The sequence below is a fragment of the Hemibagrus wyckioides genome, linkage group LG20, assembly GCF_019097595.1.
Source record: "Hemibagrus wyckioides isolate EC202008001 linkage group LG20, SWU_Hwy_1.0, whole genome shotgun sequence".
NCBI classification, from domain to species: domain Eukaryota; kingdom Metazoa; phylum Chordata; class Actinopteri; order Siluriformes; family Bagridae; genus Hemibagrus; species Hemibagrus wyckioides.
In genome coordinates this window covers 2,264,616-2,283,893 of record NC_080729.1, presented here as the reverse complement: position 1 = coordinate 2,283,893, position 19,278 = coordinate 2,264,616, and the positions used below count along the sequence as shown (strand labels likewise).

The 19,278-nt window shown below is 42.1% G+C and overlaps 2 protein-coding genes across 4 annotated transcripts in view; one reads left to right on the top strand and one right to left on the bottom strand.

Moving 5' to 3' along the window:
- Positions 1-17,706, bottom strand: part of gad3 (glutamate decarboxylase 3) — a 28,034-nt gene extending 10,328 nt beyond the window's left edge. For 2 of the 3 annotated variants that reach the window (XM_058372693.1, XM_058372694.1), the window contains exons 1-6: positions 6,594-6,803; positions 2,916-3,051; positions 1,680-1,922; positions 1,506-1,596; positions 477-589; positions 261-376 (exon numbers count right to left, since the gene is read on the bottom strand). In XM_058372693.1, coding sequence (XP_058228676.1) covers positions 261-376; positions 477-589; positions 1,506-1,596; positions 1,680-1,922; positions 2,916-3,051; positions 6,594-6,788 — 894 coding nt within the window. In that variant the 5' untranslated portion in view covers positions 6,789-6,803. Of the gene's footprint in view, positions 1-260; positions 377-476; positions 590-1,505; positions 1,597-1,679; positions 1,923-2,915; positions 3,052-6,593; positions 6,804-17,448 lie in introns of those variants that run through there. The other variant, XM_058372695.1, reaches the window with a different exon arrangement.
- On the top strand, positions 9,931-12,174 carry mc4r (melanocortin 4 receptor). The gene has a single exon (XM_058372696.1). The coding sequence runs from the start codon at positions 10,416-10,418 to the stop codon at positions 11,430-11,432; it is 1,017 nt and encodes a 338-aa protein (XP_058228679.1). The 5' UTR covers positions 9,931-10,415; the 3' UTR covers positions 11,433-12,174.
- Positions 17,707-19,278: the final 1,572 nt, after the last annotated feature.

Here is a 19,278-nt window from a genome sequence, read left to right as displayed (position 1 = left end):
ATAGAACACATTAGAATAGACTAGAACAAGAATATACCTTAATCATAATAGAATAGAATTGAATAGAATACAAACAGATTGAAATTGCCTGGAATAAAATAAGGATAAACAGAATAGAATAGCATGGAAGTAAACTAAACAATAAAATGAATTAGAAGGTGGTAATAAAATACAATAGAAATAGATCAGTTTCAACAACAACACAAATTATGTCTAGAGTATAGAATAGTATAGAATAGAATAGAATTGTGCAGACTCACGTGTGAGGACGTAAACAGGGCGAGGCGAGGTAGCGCATGCATGCCTTCAGTCTTGACTTTGGGGAAGTAGTGAAACCTGGCCAGCAGGATGCTGTAGAGGTTCGAGATCGTACCACCTGAGAAACAGAAGAGTTCAGTAACAGAAAATAAAGTTTCTGACATCACAGCGCTCTGTATGGTATCACACACATCAGCAGTAACTGATCGTCTCGTTACCCGGGCAGAAGATTCCATCTCCTTCCTCTTCAGACCAGCCGATGATGGAGTGCATTTTCTTCAGAAGGACTTCCTCCATAAGGATAAACACTGGAGCAACCTCAAAGGTGAAGCTGCAAACACACACAGTCTCATCATTCAGATAGAAAAGAGATGTTTCGTTTCCCAAGACCACGTGTTCCTATATTCCTATAAGGTCATGAGGTCACTATTAGTTCTGCCTAATTTATAAAAAATCCAAACCTACACTATATTGCCAAAAGTATTGGGACACCCCTCCAGATCACTGAGTTCAGGTGTTGTTTTTCAGGGGTTGGGCTCGGCCCCTTAGTTCCAGTGAAAGGAACTCTTAATGCTTCAGCTTCATACCAAGACATTTTGGACAATTTCATGCTCTTTGTGGGAACAGTTTGGGGATGACCCCTTCCTGTTCCAACATGACTGTACACCAGTGACCAAAGCAAGGTCCATAAAGACATGGATGAGTGAGTTTGGTGTGGAGGAACTTGACTGGCCTGCACAGAGTCCTGACCTCAACCCCATAGAACACCTTTGGGATGAATTAGAGTGGAGACTGTGAGCCAGACCTTCTTGTCCAACATCAGCGCCTGACCTCACAAATGTGCTTCTAGAGGAACGGTAAAAAATTCCCATAAACACACTCCTAAACCTTGTGGAAAGCCTTCCCAGAAGAGTTGAAGCTGTTATAGCTGTAAAGGGCGGGACAACTCCATATTACATTCATGTGCAGGTAAAGGCAGACGTCCCAAAACTTTTGGCTATACAGTATAGTGTAGCCCCTGGATGAGGACGACGAAACATTAAGTGAGGCATCGACGACAACTTGTCTGAAACTTTAGTATGAAACTACTATTTATGGGTAATTATTACAGCATACAAACATCACACAGAGTGTTAAGTACTGAAAAAAGTACCGTTGGGTACCAGTACCGAATAACAGGTACCGTATTGGTACTGGTACCAGTAAAAATGTGCATGCTCTTATTAAGAGCATGCTTGAAATCCTACATGTTTGTGTTTGCTGTTGACGTGAGCCATTCTCCTGCCAGTCCTATGATGTCCAGTCCACTTGAGAGCTGGTTGAGGAATCGTGGATGACCTGGAGGTTAAGAAAAAAAAGAATGGTCAGGACAGGAACAAGGTGAGGCTTTGTTGTATTGTGTACTGCAGGTGTATGTAAACCTGTTTTAACTCCATATTTCAGCGTGTTCCTGCAGTCCACCAGCAGCTGCTCGAGGTTGTCTGGTTGCTCAGGCAGCTCCAGACTGAAGCCCTCCAGTCCGTCCTTTAACTGGTGCGGATGGTGGAAGTCCAGCACTTTGGTGCTGCGGTTCATGGACTTGCTGATGTACGCCAGCAGGATGTTCAGTAGCTCTTGCAGGAAGTGTTTGGTCAGTTCCTCGCCATTCTCTGCAGGAAGGAGCTCTAAGGGAGGTACAGAGATCTTGTATTGTCCATGTGAAGGTGGTATAGCTTTTAAAGCTGTCAGTCTAGGTGAAGGGGGTGTGGTTTCTAAAGCTGTCAGTCCATGTGAAGGAGGTGTGTCAATTCAGGAGAAGCTCTGAGCTCAAACCTCGGCATATCCAGAGCATCAGTGTTGAACCCTAGATTCTTAATGCTTTACATACAGTATAAAATAAAATGTGCGCTGCTTTAATAAAAGCTCTTGTCAAAAAGAAAAAGAATTCAATAAAAATAAATTTACTGCCCTGTCAGATCTTCTTATGCTCCTGGAATGAGGTCACCATTGAAATATTTGACCGTTAAACTGATTTCGTTAGACGCGCAGAGATAAAAGTCTCCCAGCTCATCACTTTCCCATGCATTTTTATTCACGAGATTCTAACTGGGGTTCATCCAAAACCACTCTAAAGAGCTCTAACAGCTCGAGGCTCGGCAGATGTCCTTTTGTTTATCTCTTTTATTTGATGCGACACTCTAAACTCTACTACATCAGCTATCCTTATCATCCATCACACAAACCTTTGACAGTATACGATATGATTGAATAATTAATAGATGTTTTAAACAAACGGCTTGTCAAACAGGATGAACACTGATCTGGCTGGGTAATACTGAGCCGATAACAGACGATTGAATTTCATATGGGTGTAATAAGTAGAGTTAAATAAACTGAAGAGTCAGCAGTGGAAAGATATTTGGATGCCGGCCATAAAAGTCCTCTCGCGAGCGTGTAGCTTTTTCACATTATAATGTCAACGCTCTACATCTTCTCGAGTAAACTGAGATAATGAATGATCTCGCTTCAAGATCCATGCACATGAAACTAATATTTTTTCCTGCTGATGGTATTTCCATTTGAAAAAAACAAACCCAGCATTATGGAGAGGGATCACTCTGTCAGATGTGTACTGAAGTGATGTTTTCGGCACTTTCTCATCGTGACACACGCCTCACCTTTTCCGTAGACGCTGCTGAAGTCGTTGGCTCCGCAGCCTCCGTCAGCCTGCTGTTGGTTTTTGAAGGGATCTCCGTCCTGCTTGCTCCAGCTCAGGAGCTGTTCGCTCATATCCTCTCTGATTTCCATTGAATTCTGAAACCATAGTTCAAGGGATAACATTATGACCACCTGCCTAATATTGTGTTGGTCCTCCTCCTTTTGCTACCGCCAGAACAGCCCTGACCCGTTAAGGCATGGACTCCACTAGATCCCTGAAGTTGTGCTCTGGTATCTGGCACCAAGATGTTAGCAGCAGATCCTTTAAGTCCTTAGTATCTAAGTGATAGATACTGACCACTGCAGACCGGGAACACCCCACAAGAGCTGCAGTTTTGGAGATGCTCTGATCCAGTGGTCTAGCCATCACAATTTGTCCCTTCGTCAAACTCACTCAAATCCTTACACTTGTCCATTTTTCCTGCTTCTAACATCAACTTTGAGGACAAAATGTTCACTTGCTGCCTAATATATGATCATGAGGAGATCATCAGTGTTATTCACTTCACCTGGCACTGGTCAGAATGTTATATCTGATCGGATCAAGTGTTTTGATTGAGTTAGGGTCAAATTTTGATGGCTAGTCCACTGGATCATCTCCAAAACTGCAGCTCTTGTGGGGTGTTCCCGGTCTGCAGTGGTCAGTATCTATCAAAAGTGGTCCAAGGAAGGAACAGTGGTGAACCGGCGACAGGGTCATGGGGGGGTCAAGGCTCATTGATATACATGGGGAGAGAAGGCTGTCCCGTGTGATCTGATCCAAGAGATGAGCTACTGTTGCCAAACTGCTGAAGAAATTAATGCTGGTTCTGATAGAAAGGGGTCAGAATACACAGTGCAGGACGGGTCAGGGCTGTTTTGGCAGCAAAAAGGGGGACCAAAACAATATTAGGCAGGAGGTCATGAAGTTATCCCTGGTCAGTGTGTATTTTCATACAAATTTAGTGCACACGGTACAGTCCTTATTTTGAAACACAAGTTCCTCTGAAGTGGAAGCAGTGGCTAGGCAGAGATCTGGAGCTCTGAACTACTCACACAAGAGACTCAGAAGTTGGACATGTGAGTGATTATTAGTCATTGGACAAAGGAAATTATGATGTATATATTTCTCCAGATGGTCTGTTGTGAGTCACTTGACATAAAAAAGAAATTATCCTAAATTGTACTTTACTTCTACAAGTTGCAAAAATGATAGATTAGCATTTGCTAATATAGGAATTCAGAAAACGCCTTCCTCCCGCTGTTCTCTGCGTCTCTTTCTCTCTGGTCTCGTTGATATTCTCATGCCATTCTTGCGTCCTATCTTTCTGACTGCTGGTTTTCACTGATGGAACTCTAAACATGCTGATTTTTATCTTCTTTACTCCAGCTATATATATATATATATATATATATATATATATATATATATATATATATATATCTTTTTTTTCTATAAACAATTAAAGCTTTCCTGATTCCTGAACAGTTTGAGCCTGCTGGAAATAAAACATCGAGTAAGCTCGAATCGTACTGTGCAGCTTAATGAGAACTGTGTGGAATAATGATGAGAAACGGATAGATAGATAGATAGATAGATAGATAGATAGATAGATAGATAGATAGATAGATAGATAGATAGATAGATAGATAGATAGATAGATAGAGTCTGGAGTCAGGATGTTGTATATTAACAGAAGGAGGGTTTCAGATGGGGAAAAAATCCATTAAATAAAGATGAAGAAAGCAGCACAGTTAATGAGCTTTCAGTGAAAGAGGTGTATAAAGTTTTGCAGGCTTTTGGAAGGTAAAAATGCCCCTTGACACTTTTATTTCCATCTATATGCAGATCACTGTAATTTGCCAGACGTCGTTTCCGGCTAACATCTAAAGAGAAATAAAAGAGCCACCTATTTTCTTCTTTTTTTTTCATTCCACTCTCTGACAGCGAAGGCCTTCCCGGCGAGAACCAATTCCGAACCCGACTCCTGCTATGCGAGCGTGATTGATGTCGAACCCTCATGTTTTTTAGAAGAATACTTACCGTGGCCCTCAGACACACTCAAATTTAACGGATCGATCCGGCGCTTGTGTCCAGACCCGAGTGTCCAGAGGGGGAATGAACAAAGGCATTCAGAGGACAGCTTTCTTCTAAAAGACATGAGGTGTTTCAGCTAAAGCGAGGAACTAATTTTAGTGGGAAAACGTGTAAAAAGGTTGAATCTAAATTTGATTTAATGCTCTGCTATTACTCAGGAGGAGAGAAGGCTGAAAAAATGATTACTATAATTTGCCATGAAAAAAGTCTGGAATGTTCCGCGGTTCCTTCCCTGAGTGTGAGACTTCATTCCATTTCACATCATCTACTCACTAACCTTTTCGTGTTTGGACAAAAATGTGTCCAGTACTTTATCACGGTCATGGTCACGATGCTCCTGGATCCTACCTGGGGAATATTCTGACTGTGAGGTGGGAACACACCCAGGGTGGGACACTGGAACATCACAGGATGCCGCTCACACACTTAATCACGTCTCGGGGCAATTTAGAGTTGCTGATTCATGTAGCAGCATGTTTTTGAGAGGTGGGTTGAAACTGACTGGAACCTGACCAGGACGAGGGAGAACGAGTGCAGACGGTATTCTGAAAATATTTCTGGGAACAATACTAAAATTCCCAAATTGTAAAATAAAGAAAGGAGGAAAGAAAGAACTAAATAAATACAAAGAAAGAAAGAGAGATCTAAATAACTAAATACAAAGAAAGAAAGAAAGAAAGAAAAAAACAAAAGAAAGTAAAAAACAAAAGAAAGAAAAAACAAAAATAAATTCAAAGAAAGAAAAAACAAAAGAAAGAAAAAATAAAATAAATGCAAATAAATAAATACAAGGAAGAAAGAAAAAAAAACTAAATAAATAAATCTACACAATACACTATAAGTTGATTAAGCAATCAGTGCTGTTGGAATGAATTTATTTATTTTCATTTTAGATTGGCATGACCCAATTTAACCAAATTCAGCCTTTTCCCAGACGTTTTATCCCTTTTTTACGATTCAAAGTCGTTTTTATTGCATTAGCTGACACCAACAAAGCCTCAAATTCTCAATTGAATATCTGTAAATAATCTAAACAATGTGATCAAGCAGGTTCACCCAGGGTATAATTCATTGGTTTAAATGTTAATGAAACCCACTAACACTGACTTCTGTACTAAAAGCATGTTTTGAGCTGTAGACGTTTCAGTGTGGTTAAACTTTATTGAACTTCACGGAATGAAAGTGCACGGAATTCACGTGTACGACAAATACAACGATCAGAAGCTCCGAACTGTGAAATTAAAAGCTAAATCCTAAAGTAAATAAAGCGCGAGTGACGTATCGCTAAGGTGTTATGATAAAGCAGAGAGGTCTGTGATGATGTCTGCATCCTTATACACCGTTCTGCATCATTACATATGACTGTACATCCTGCAAATCTGCTCGTTTATTCCTAATTGTCGCATTTGTATTTTATATCTAAGCAGCTCAAACACTTTAAACCACAAGACATCTAAAACACCACTAGATACTCTTATTATAAACTTAACAGAAGAGCATTAAAGAGTTGAATATCTGATCTGGCTGTGTGGTGTTATAGAAATAAATAGAAATAACTCACCCTTTCAGCCGCAAAGAGATGGTTTAAACTTGTCAAAGGAAAGGGATCTGTCTGTCCGAGAATGCAAAGTGTTTCCCTTTTATCACCTATCCAGCTGAAACCCAATCCCTCATCCAAAGGAGAAAAAAAGATGGGTGTGTCCCTCACCTGTGCTATCATCCTGAGGCAGAAGGGCGGTGCTAAGTCTAAGGGCATTGAGGTAGGGGTTTTTTTTTTGCCTATGCCTGCTTTTGTGTGTGTGTGTGTGTGTGTGTGTGTGTGTGTACACAAGCGAACCTTCCTCCTGTAAATATAAAAACCGCATGAATCCAACACCCAACCCCCCCACCCCACCCCGGTATCACTCTGATAACAAATCATCTCTCATCTGCGTCACTTAATGGACTGCGCTGCAATCGAAATGGCTGAGTCCCTACACTGCACTTAAACTCTTAAACTTAAAATATATTCTCCAAACAGGTAAAAGCACTGGATAATTGATGGGAATGTTTTTGAAAAGAGATGACTGAGAGAGAGAGAAATGGAGAGGAGAGGAGAGGAGAGGAGGAGGAGGAGGTGGAAGAGACAGGATGTAGAGCACAAAAAAAAACCGAGCGAGGACGAGCGAGATGGAGAGAGGAACCAGGAGAATGTCACGCTGATGCTGAATTGTCGCTCCTGATCAGTGTCACGGGTTTCTATTAATGCGCTTGGTTTGATACGGGAGCGTTTCCATAGCAACAGGGATTTCATTCCACGTGAAGTGTGTAATGTTTTAGCTCTGAACACTCTGGCACTGGAGACTCCTTCCACAGGAACGCATTCCTCATCTCTGGTTCAATGTTCTTCTAATCAGGTGCAGATCAGACAGAGCACATGTGTATCTTGTATCTTGCACAAGTCCCCGTTGGATGAGCAGTTGCCACAGCAACAATAGCGTACACGCTAATGAGCACATTAACATAGTGCTGGTGCTTGGAGCCGTTCTGACGTCTTCACTGCAGAGGGGTTCACTTTTGTCTTATTGACTTCTAGAAAAACAAGATTTAATAATGTAGCTGCTAAACTGCTGTGATATAAGAGGAATAAAACACTTGCTCAAGGCTTACACAGGATCGAGGACGATTTGCATCATAAAAGCTGAGAATATAAATAACGGGGAAAAAAACGTGTTATTTTACAAAGTGAGTCAGCTGTTACGTTTGTCACAGGAACAAAGACAAGCTGGTTTGTCCAGTATTTCAGTGTAGTGTGTGTGTGTGTGTGTGTGTGTGTCTGATAGTCATACCGAACTGGTTTATCTATCTCTGGGTGTCTTTGCTACTGAAAAGATAAAAGAAATGCAAATCATCATGCATGTGACAGAGAGACTGCAGAACTCCGCCTCCTCCACAGAGTCCCTGTTATGTGGATGATTGCAGTCCCAAGTTCCTATTCAGTTGAAAAAAAAATCCTGCTAGTATAAATAGGAAAATTATTTAGATCGAAAATTCTGGCTACTCGTATTCATCCACAAGGGGGTGCTAACTTTTGAACTGCTAATTCTAATCTACACGGTTTGACTAGTTTTCTTCCTGTGTCCATTAGAGCAGTGGTAGCTAAAGTGGTTAAGGCTCTGGGTTGTTAATCGGGGTTCAAGCCCCAGCACCATAAAAACTCCACTGCTGGGCAACTGAGCAAGGTCCTTAACCCTCTCTGCTCCAGGGTCAATGCATCATAGCTGCCCCTGTGCTCTGACCCCAACTTGCCTCGAGTCTCATCTCCTCTCTAGCTGGAATATGTGAAGAAAAGAATTCCCCTGTAATGTACACTATATTGCCAAAAGTTTTGGGACACCCCTCCAAATCATTGAGTTCAGGTGTGGTTTTTCAGGCCCCTTAGTTCCAGTGAAAGGAACTCTTAATGCTTCAGCTTTATTTCATGCTCTTTGTGGGAACAGTTTGGGGATGACCCCTTCCTGTTCCAACATGACTGCACACCAGTGACCAAAGCAAGGTCCATAAAGACATGGATGAGTGAGTTTGGTGTGGAGGAACTTGACTGGCCTGCACAGAGTCCTGACCTCAACCCCATAGAACACCTTTGGGATGAATTAGAGCGGAGACTGTGAGCCAGACCTTCTCATCCAACATCAGTGCCTGACCTCACAAATGCGCTTCTAGAAGAACGGTCAAAAATTCCCAGAAGAGTTGAAGCTGTTATAGCTGCAAAGGGCGGGACAACTCCATTTTACATTCATGTGCATGTAAAGACAGACGTCCCAAAACTTATGGCAAGATGTTGTATGTGTGCTGATAATAAAGGCTTTCTTGCCCTCAGTTCTGTTTCATAATGAATTTTTGCACTGCAGTGCATGACTGAAAACCAGTGCAAGAAACACAAAACATGACGAATTAAACTTAAAGTCTCTGACACTGGAGACTCCTTCCATACTCCTTAAACAAACTTTCAGAATGAAGAAACGTTTCCTGTGTTAAATAAATAAATAACGACATGTTTATTTAATACGGCACAGATGATAAGGAGCGTCCGTGTACATCAGTTACAGTTCCCTGAACCGTTGCTATAGTAACGCTATATGAACATTGAAAGTGACCTTTGATTTAAATTATAGGCAAGACCGGCGTCAGAGCTGCTGTTGTGGGAAATTAATCAGCAGCGCACACACACACACACACACACACACACACACACACAAAAATTGATTAAACTTAGGTCTCCAGTGATAAATACTCCAAATTGCTTCAGGCTCTTTTCTGAATTCTGACCCAAACATCTACATTACGGTGTTGCACATGTTGACGGTGTGATTCATTTTACTCAGCAGGTGATTATTTATCTTATAAAACATTATTAATATGCATTAGCTATGTTGTTAAACATTTACAGAGTATTATTGTGTGGTTATTGTGGAAAGGGAACCTCATACTTTGTTACAGCATGCTCTTTTCCCAGACATCCTCATCCTCGGGATATAAGTGCATGCTGTATTCCAGATGTACATGATTATAATCCACTTTGTGGTGTTCTAACCTTAGCAGCACTTCACTCACTTTAATAAAGTCCAGCCACGTATAGAGCTGAAAAAGACGGAGGACACAGGCTGCATCGACAATGCCACTCACCCTCACTTTCATCTCTTCTTTTCACTCAGAGAGATGAGGAGCGAGAGCTGTGTGATCGACGAGGCATGAACAAGCGGAGAAGGACAGGTCTGGGATCAGGTAATGCTCTGATCTCGTTAAAGCTTTTCACAAGGGGGGAAAAAAATCGACACGGCCAAGCAGTTAATATCCTGAATCGATCAGATAAGTGTATGAAAGAATAAATCATAATTATTCATTTTGTTTACGTACCTAGTGCACTTCATCCTGATTGCACAGCCTGTGATTGGATGCTGGAGTTAGAGGAGGAGTCAGTGATCACAGTGCAGAACAGAGGCTAAGAAGGAAAGTGTCAATCTGCCAAAGGAATGCTCAGGAGAGCAGGTGCCTACCTCGGATTCCTGCATCTTCCTCTTTTTCTTCTCTCCCTCTCTCCCTCGTTTTTTTGGTTTCAGTTCTTTTCTCTCGTCCTCATCCCCAACAGTCTCTTCTGTGTTTATCTGCTTTTTTCTGAGAACTCTGCTCTGCTCGAGAAGGACAGTGTGGGTTAAATAATAGCTGCTGGAAAGCTCGCTGATGCTCGAGGATGACAGAGGGACCTCTGTGCACAGACAAAAAGCACCTCTTTAGATCTCCTTAGCTCAGATGGAGATAGAAAACACAGCAGAGACTCGCAAGTGAAGAATAAACGTGGAATAAGATGGAAAGCGGGAGACGGTGGTGAGGAGATCTTGCGGAAATGAACATCTCAGAGCACCACGGGCTGCACCACGGCCACCGGAACCACAGCCTGGCCGTGCAGATCGGTAACAAAGCCGTCTCTGGGGAAAGGAACTCTGCATCTGGATGCTACGAGCAGCTGTTGATCTCCACAGAGGTTTTTATCACACTAGGGTTGGTCAGCCTTCTGGAGAACATTCTGGTAATTGCAGCCATCATTAAGAACAAGAACTTTCACTCGCCTATGTATTTCTTCATCTGCAGCCTGGCGGTGGCCGACCTGCTGGTCAGCGTATCGAACGCCACGGAAACGGCCGTGATGGCGCTAATCACCAGCGGCAACCTGACCATCTCTGGAGATGTCGTGAAAAGCATGGACAACGTATTCGACTCCATGATCTGCAGCTCGCTCCTGGCATCCATCTGGAGTCTCCTGGCCATCGCCGTTGACCGTTACGTCACCATCTTCTATGCCCTGCGCTACCACAATATCATGACCCAGCGTCGGGCGGCACTCATCATCGTATGCATCTGGAGCTTCTGCTCAGCGTCCGGCGTGCTCTTCATCATCTACTCGGAGAGCGCTACGGTCCTCATCTGCCTTATCAGCATGTTCTTCACCATGCTGGCCCTCATGGCCTCGCTTTACGTGCACATGTTCCTCTTGGCGCGACTTCACATGAAACGCATCGCCGCCTTACCAGGAAACGGCCCTGTGTGGCAGGCGGCCAACATGAAGGGCGCCGTGACGCTCACCATCCTGCTCGGAGTCTTTGTGGTGTGCTGGGCTCCGTTTTTCCTCCACCTCATTCTCATGATCTCTTGCCCCAGGAACCCGTATTGTGTCTGCTTCATGTCGCATTTCAACATGTACCTGATTCTGATCATGTGTAACTCGGTGATCGACCCGCTCATCTACGCTTTTAGGAGTCAGGAGATGAGGAAGACCTTCAGGGAGATCTGCTGCGGATGGGCTTCGGGGTGGAGCTGTGGGTGGAGTTGCGTCGGCTTCGACGAGAGGCTTAACAGCTATTAAACGTCTTGTTTTTACGACCGCCTGACCATTCGCTCTTTTTGTTTAAAGTTGTTCCTTTATTGAAATCATGAACTACACCAGATGAAACTTCACCACTAACTTCAGTTTGCTAACAAAGTTGACTCGAAAGCAATTTCCTTGTTTGATTTCTGTCCTTTGCTGCATAACTGTGAAGATTTTTCAATCATTTCTGCCTTTCAGTCCTCACCAACAGATGGTTTCGCTCGCTCTAAAATGATTTCTGGACAGATACCTTCAGAACTGAAAAGAAAAAATTGATGCAAGTCTGCAGGGAAGAGCTGGAATTCAAGGTAATTAGTAATAATCCTATCGATTGAGGTAACTTCATATCGAGCAGCCAGCTCTTTCTCAGTGCGTGGATAATGCCTCGAGTCTCATCTCCTCTCTCGCTGGTCGATTTTCCCTCGTATTAATTCACGTAACACAGTGTAGGATTGATATCGTGCTGTGAAATGGCTGTGACTCTCTGTACCTCAATTTCATGCTAAGTGATGAGACGTATAGTTACATTTTCCTCCACATCATGCTGAAGTGTGTATATAAAATATGCAATGTCATAAATCAGAGATATTTGGTCTTCACAAGACGTTTAGAGTTTCATTTATAAATGTCAAAAACACTGCAGGCAGACATCCTAGCACGAGCCTTTGCTTTAAAGCCAGATTGTAATATTGTGTATTGTGTAAAATTATTAATAAAATCTCATCAAATTAATAAAGAATAAGCCATTATGTTCATTTTGGTTATATGAATGGAATCCAGTGCATCTCAGCTCCTGCTTTAACAAGGTTTTTTTATGTATTCTTGAAGGTCTTATCTCTTACAGTCGAAGGAAAGCGAGCAGGATGTAATAAACACTAGAGCTTTTCCTCAGCCAGCCTCGGATACACAAACTAATGAAGTGTGGTGCTGTTATAGGAAAATAATCAACAAGTGAAATGTAGTCACTGTTTCTACATTGGAATTGCTAATTACTCTACTTAATACAGCATGATTTATTCCTCTTACGCCGAACATCATGTACTTTTTATCCATTTATAGATACATTTAACATTATGGAACATCTGTTCCCTCAGAAACCTTAATAAAAGCTTCCCATGTTAACAATGACAGTGGAGACAGAGGTGGCTCAAGTGGTTAAGGCTCTGGGTCGTTGACCGGTTCAAGCCCCAACACTGCCAAGCTGCCACCGTTGGGTCCTTGAGCAAGGCCCTTAACCTCACCTGCTCCAGGGACGCTGTATCAGGGCTGACCCTGCGCTCTGACCCCAAGGATTGGATAAGCGAAGAAAGAATTTCCCTGTGCAGTAATGTATATGTGACAAACCACATAACTAACAAAAAGCAACTGCTTCTCCTCTAGTTGTAGCAAAACCCTGACACTGGAGACTCCTTCCATCTCCATCACCACATCTCCTTACGGGAAATCTCTCTCTCTTTGGAGCTTCCACTGAGTGAAATAGCCATTGCCATAGCAACAATAATGCACCTCGATGTCACATGGTCCTGGAGAACCTGCTGTCCTGCACATGTCAGTGTTTGTCCCTGCACCGGATTGAACTAATCTTCTGATTAACTGCCCTGCGTGAGTTAAAGTGGAAACACTAATATGTGCCAGACACGAGGGTCTCCAGGACCAGGGTTGGGAACACGTCTAATACGATGCTGTTTCTATAGTAACACTTCATTAACCGGGACTCATCTGTTGGATCACATCTCAAAGGCCTTATTTTTTTCCCCCATCATTCTACCCGATTTGACTTCTGCAACCTGATGAGAAAAAAACAACCTTGATTTGATTTTTTTGCATCTTTTTTATTATTTTAGAAGAGGTAATTCAATTAAAGAATGTAAATATAAGCCTGAGGTGAAAAATACTCGACATTCTTGGTTTAAAATTTAAAATTAAGAAAGAGTACAATCCTTCCTCGTTTCCTTTTCAGTTCAATATACAGGGACAAAAAAATAAAGCAGTTAAATGTTAAAATGTTGAGGAGTAAATAAGAAGAGGAACGTTATTTTTCTTTGTGAAAGAATCCTCGTAGTGTTTAGATAGAACATTTATAAAAATATTGCGATGATGATCCTAGAAAGAAAAGATCTGTAGAGATATTCTAGGGATGATCTTTCAAATTGATCTCTATTTATTATTTTTTAAAACTGCAATTCATCTTTCCCTCCTTCTCTAAAATTCCCTCTATATATAATAAATATAAACATTATATTTTTCTTTTTCACCGTTTAACGGACTAACCCGAGATGCCGCAGCTTTCATCCTCCACACTTCACACATCCTCAAACAAACGAGAGTCGCATCTCACTTTTCTCATTAAGGAAAAGTTTTCAGGCCAGTTAAAACAGTTCTGCTGGTAACCACGGCAACATGACAGCGACTGAATGCTCTGCTGATTAGAAACTCCTCTACGGTATTCTATAGGCGTACGCGAGCTGAGGCGCGGGATGACATTTCATTATCGGGTTTGTTTTAAGCGGTTTGTGTTGAGTTTCCTGTCACGTTAATTTATAGTGTGTTCTGAGAGGTGAGTAATGACCTTGAACAACAACAAAAACAAAAACAAAACATTAAAGAACCTTACTACAAATGTGACTCTTCACTGCAAAAGATTACATTTCTTCACGCTAATGTGTTTTTTTTTCTGTTGTTAGTGTAAGAGAGCGGGTATACGTGACGTAACGATGTGACATAAATCATTTCACATATCTTAAAATGTAATGATGCAATAACCTAAAACATAACGAGGTAATAATTTAACTAAATGCCATGACGTAATAAAAACGCAGTTAGATAAGGTCTGTTTCATACTCGATGTATCCACCTGCCTAATATTGTGTTGGTCCTCCTCCTTTTGCTACCGCCAGAACAGCCCTGACCCGTTAAGGCATGGACTCCACTAGATCCCTGAAGTTGTGCTCTGGTATCTGGCACCAAGATGTTAGCAGCAGATCCTTTAAGTCCTTAGTATCTAAGTGATAGATACTGACCACTGCAGACCAGGAACACCCCACAAGAGCTGCAGAGATGCTCTGATCCAGTGGTCTAGCCATCACAATTTGGCCCTTTGTCAAACTCACTCAAATCCTTACACTTGTCCATTTTTCCTGCTTCTAACACATCGACTTTGAGGACAAAATGTTCACTTGCTGCCTAATATATGATCATGAGGAGATCATCAGTGTTATTCACTTCACCTGGCACTGGTCAGAATGTTATATCTGATCGGATCTAGTGTAAGGATTTAACTGAGTTTGATGAAGGGCCAAACTGTGATGGCTAGACCACTGGATCAGAGCATCTCCAAAACTGCAGCTCTTGTGGGGTGTTCCCGGTCTGCAGTGGTCAGTATCTATCAAAAGTGGTCCAAGGAAGGAACAGTGGTGAACCAGTGACAGGGTCATGGGCGGTCAAGGCTCATTGATGCATGTGGGGAGAGAAGGCTGGTCCGTGTGATCCGATCCAACAGACGAGCTACTGTTGATCAAATTGAAGTTAATGCTGGTTCTGATAGAAAGGGGTCAGAATACACAGTGCAGGACGGGTCAGGGCTGTTTTGGCAGCAAAAAGGGGGACCAAAACAATATTAGGCAGGTGGTCATAATGTTATGCCTGGTCAGTGTAATGTGGCCATACGAATATTAATCTGCAGCCTAAGCGCATTAGAATGCTGTTCAGATTGTTGTTTATGATCTCACCCAGCAGGGGGAGCCCTTAAAATTTAGAATGTCCTCTTGACTTATCAGTAAATGAAGCTAATGATTTGAAAATAGAAGCTAACAACAAGCAGAGGAACTGACTCGAGCGGACAATTACGACCCCAAATCATCTAAAAAGCAGCGTTTGGAAGTATCTTGGGTTCAAAGTTAGTGTCAAAGCTGTTTGTCTAAAGTTGTCTTAGATCTGCATGACAACAAATCTTTAGGCTCACCTACTGACTTACCACCAGAACGAGGCAGCAGAAAATCAGACCGAGGCACAGACGAGTGGAGGAGCACCAATCGTACATCCTTGTGTAGCTGTATATTAATCGTCCAGGGTGTTAATTAAATACTGAAAAGATGTTTTTTTTGTTGTTGTGGTAGCCTTTTTGTTTACATTTCCATTTGAACTTGATTTTTCAAACAAGTGACAGTCCCGTTCACAACTAATCCACAAGGGGGCACAGAGTAATGATGAAGCGAAGCAGAGATTTGAACTACACTATATTGCCAAAAGTTTGGGACATCTGCTTTTACATGCACATGAATGTAATATGGAGTTGTCCCGCCCCTTTACAGCTATAACAGCTTCAACTCTTCTGGGAAGGCTTTCCACAAGGTTTAGGAGTGTGTTTATGGGGATTTTTGACCATTCCTCTAGAAGCACATTTGTGAGGTCAGGCACTGATGATGGACGAGAAGGTCTGTCTCACAGTCTCCACTCTAATTCATCCCAAAGGTGTTCTATGGGGTTGAGGTCGGGACTCTGTGCAGGCCAGTCAAGTTCCTCCACACCAAACTCACTCATCCATGTCTTTATGGACCTTGCTTTGGTCACTGGTGTGCAGTCATGTTGGAACAGGAAGGGGTCATCCCCAAACTGTTCACACAAAGAGCATGAAATTGTCCAAAATGTCTTGGTATGAAGCTGAAGCATTAAGAGTTCCTTTCACTGGAACTAAGGGGCCGAGCCCAACCCCTGAAAAACAACACCTGAATACAATGATTTGGAGGCGTGTCCCAAAACCTTTGGCAATATAGTGTGGACCCAGCAGGTTCCAGTCTGTCCTCTAACATCTAAAGCCTCCAGTAGACACTGATGGATTAGAGGTTCTAAGCAGAATCCTCCACAATGATCTTTTATCCTTTCATCCTTTATATCTGTAGAGCATCGTGACTTCTGCTGCACTCCGACTCACACAGCAAGCTCTGTCTATTACTGCATAAGAGCAGTGTCGAGTGGAACCTGGAGCCACGAGACGACGAAGAATAATAGTACAGGAACGCTTTTTATCCATTGCGCTTGTTTGAAGCTTTGGATTTGATGAGAGGTCATTACAGAGAAATCACACTTAACAACTCCACCGCTGGATCTCTCTCTCTCTCTCTCTCTCTCTCACACACACACACACACACAGCATTGTTCTGTATGAAGCTGAATCCTGTGCCCTACACACCCACAGGTTCATGTTCACACTCATTCTAATAGGTTATACCTTACGTTTCCATAGTAACAGCTCATTCACAGGGACTCGTACAGTCGACGTTCCAAATAAACAAACAGATGTAAGAGATGTAAGGAAAACATGATGTAATATAATCAGTGGAACAATCCTCACTCCTCGCTTCCATCACTGACCTCTATGTTTTTTTTCTCTCTCATGAAGCTAATCAGACCAAAAAAAAACAAAAACGTAAACTTTTTGTTGCTGACGAGTTTCGAAAAAGTTACATCTTTACCTCTGACCTGACTGCTGGAAAGCACAGACTCCTTCCAAGTCTGTTCAATAAACATCTCATGACAGATCCCTGAGAAGGAGCTGGTTCTATAGTGAGCAAGTTAACACGAAGGTGTGGTTCTGTCAAAGCTGCTGACCAATCAGCATCCAGAACAAATCGTATAGAAAGCCAGTGATTTCTTCTACCATGCACAACCTGACACGTTTTAACTCCTAAAATCTGAGCAAAAGCATCATTTTGTGCCTTATTAAGAGTAAAGTCTGCTCCACAGAACGCTGATACAAAGCTAATTTATTTGTTTTCTTTATTTTCACAAAGACAAAGCGTCTGGGTTTTGTGACCAATCATATCCCAGAGCAGCTCTTTCCACACACCGGTCACGTAGATGCTCTGACCTGCACCTCGGTCAGTCATCAGCGAGGTGAGAGAGAGATATGCTCGGAGGGAGACTCGCTCGCTCTCACAGGGAGACGCTGCAGCTCAAAGGTGAAACTACACACAGAAACCAAGATCAATAAGAAATAGAAAGGATGTGTACGTACCTGGGTTTATTCCACACACACACACCGGGTTCTTCAGGTTCTGTGTAGAGAATTCATTATTCCGTAAAAAGCTCTGCTTTTAGACTTCACTGCTGGCATTGCTCACTCGCAGAACTTCCACTCTTTCGCTCCCTAGAACGTGTCACTTCCTGTCATTTCCAAACCTAGCTTGCGTTTTGTTTTCTTTTTCACGTAACCAGTGTCCTTGCTGAAGGACCAACTCAAACAAAGTTCTTGTCCTCTTCAGCGCTCGCACGCGACACAATTCAAAAAGAGGAAGTGGCTTTTCTGCCAAGTGCCACAGGCTGAAAAAAATAGAAAGAAGTAATAACAGGAAAATGTGGTGAAGCTGAGCTCATAGCATCAACTGGCACATGTAGAAGCACAGAGTCAGGCTGTGTGTCCTCCAGTCCTCGTTTAAAGCTAAAGGTCAATGCTAACGGCCTTCTGTGTTTGTGTTTAAACAGTCGGCTAGCAGGATACACGCTTATTTTATTTGACCTTTTTGTGTAACAAAAAATAAATCTCACTACTATACAATAGCAGGTACGGTGCATTCTTTTGTAGAAAAAGACTTTGCTTAACATATGTAATGTTTACCGAAGGAGTGTCCAGTGTCACGAGTTTACGCTTCTGGGCGGTTTCTCGGAAACGTGACAAACGTGAGGTCAAGAAAATAGAAAGAAGAATAGAAAGAAGCTGGACGAACGAGGGAGGGAAACAAATATAGCTGCTATAGCGCTAGTGAAAATAATAAACCAGCTCTTTTTTGTCTCAATCTATTCCATTCCTTATATGCAAATGTGTTATTTATTTATTTAGCAGGTTATGAAACGTGAGAAAATGTCTCATGCTTGAGTAAACAAAAAAATTTAACCTTGAAAAATGTTTCTAAAGTAGGAAAATATATATTTTTGTAATAGTCAAGAAAGACTACACAACATAATTTAATTAATTTATTGAAATATTGAGGAAGAAAATATTAGATTGAAACAAAATCTGCTTCCACTAACTGTTTATTTCATTCAGAACTAAAACTCTGTAAATATTAAAATCAGTGTGGTGTAAGAGGAATAAAACACCTCTTCATCACTCCCTCTGTCACTGATTAGTTTCTGCTAACAGCATGCCCGAGTGTTTTATTCCTTGTCTCTCATCACTGGCAGGTTTTTCGTGCTGTAAGAGGTGTTATGTAATCGTCCAGAGGGCTCTGAGCCGCCTACATTCTTTATAATTACATACTGAAGTTTCTACTTTTTCTTCTCCGGCTTTCTGAACAGAGACAAAAGACGAAGTGGAGACATGGTGCCGAAGGCCAAACACCCACAAATTGAATCCTAATTTCAATTGCTGGGAAAGATAACACGGCTCGTGGGCTGAAGCAAGATTCACGACCTCACCGTATCTGCTATAGAGACCCATCCGGCTCATGCAATTAATTATGGCCCATAAGGAAGCGGGATTTGAATAAAATCCATCCATTAGAGCACGGCCATCTCCGGCGTGTGCCCAGGATGAAGTGTTCTAGTCTTTATCAGCAGGCTGTCTGTGCATCCCTGCCATTCAAAGCAAACACACATGCTGCTGTAGCTTCTTACACACACAACAGAATCAGAACAGAACCTGCTGTCCTCATCTAGAAAGAAAACACCTGAAGATGTGTTCAGAGCGTGAAGATACAGTACAGTGACTCATCACTCAACCTGATCATGAAAAAATCACATTCTCTCCAGTTTCAGTTTTCTCCAGCTGGGAGATCTTCCACTTCCTGATCGAACAAGACAGAGAACTGTCTAAATAACTGATCCTGAGGCTGAAATGGAATATAAA

Bases quoted from the DNA above. Each gene is read 5' to 3' on its own strand.
- mc4r (XM_058372696.1), top strand. From the start codon at position 10,416: ATGAACATCTCAGAGCACCACGGGCTGCACCACGGCCACCGGAACCAC.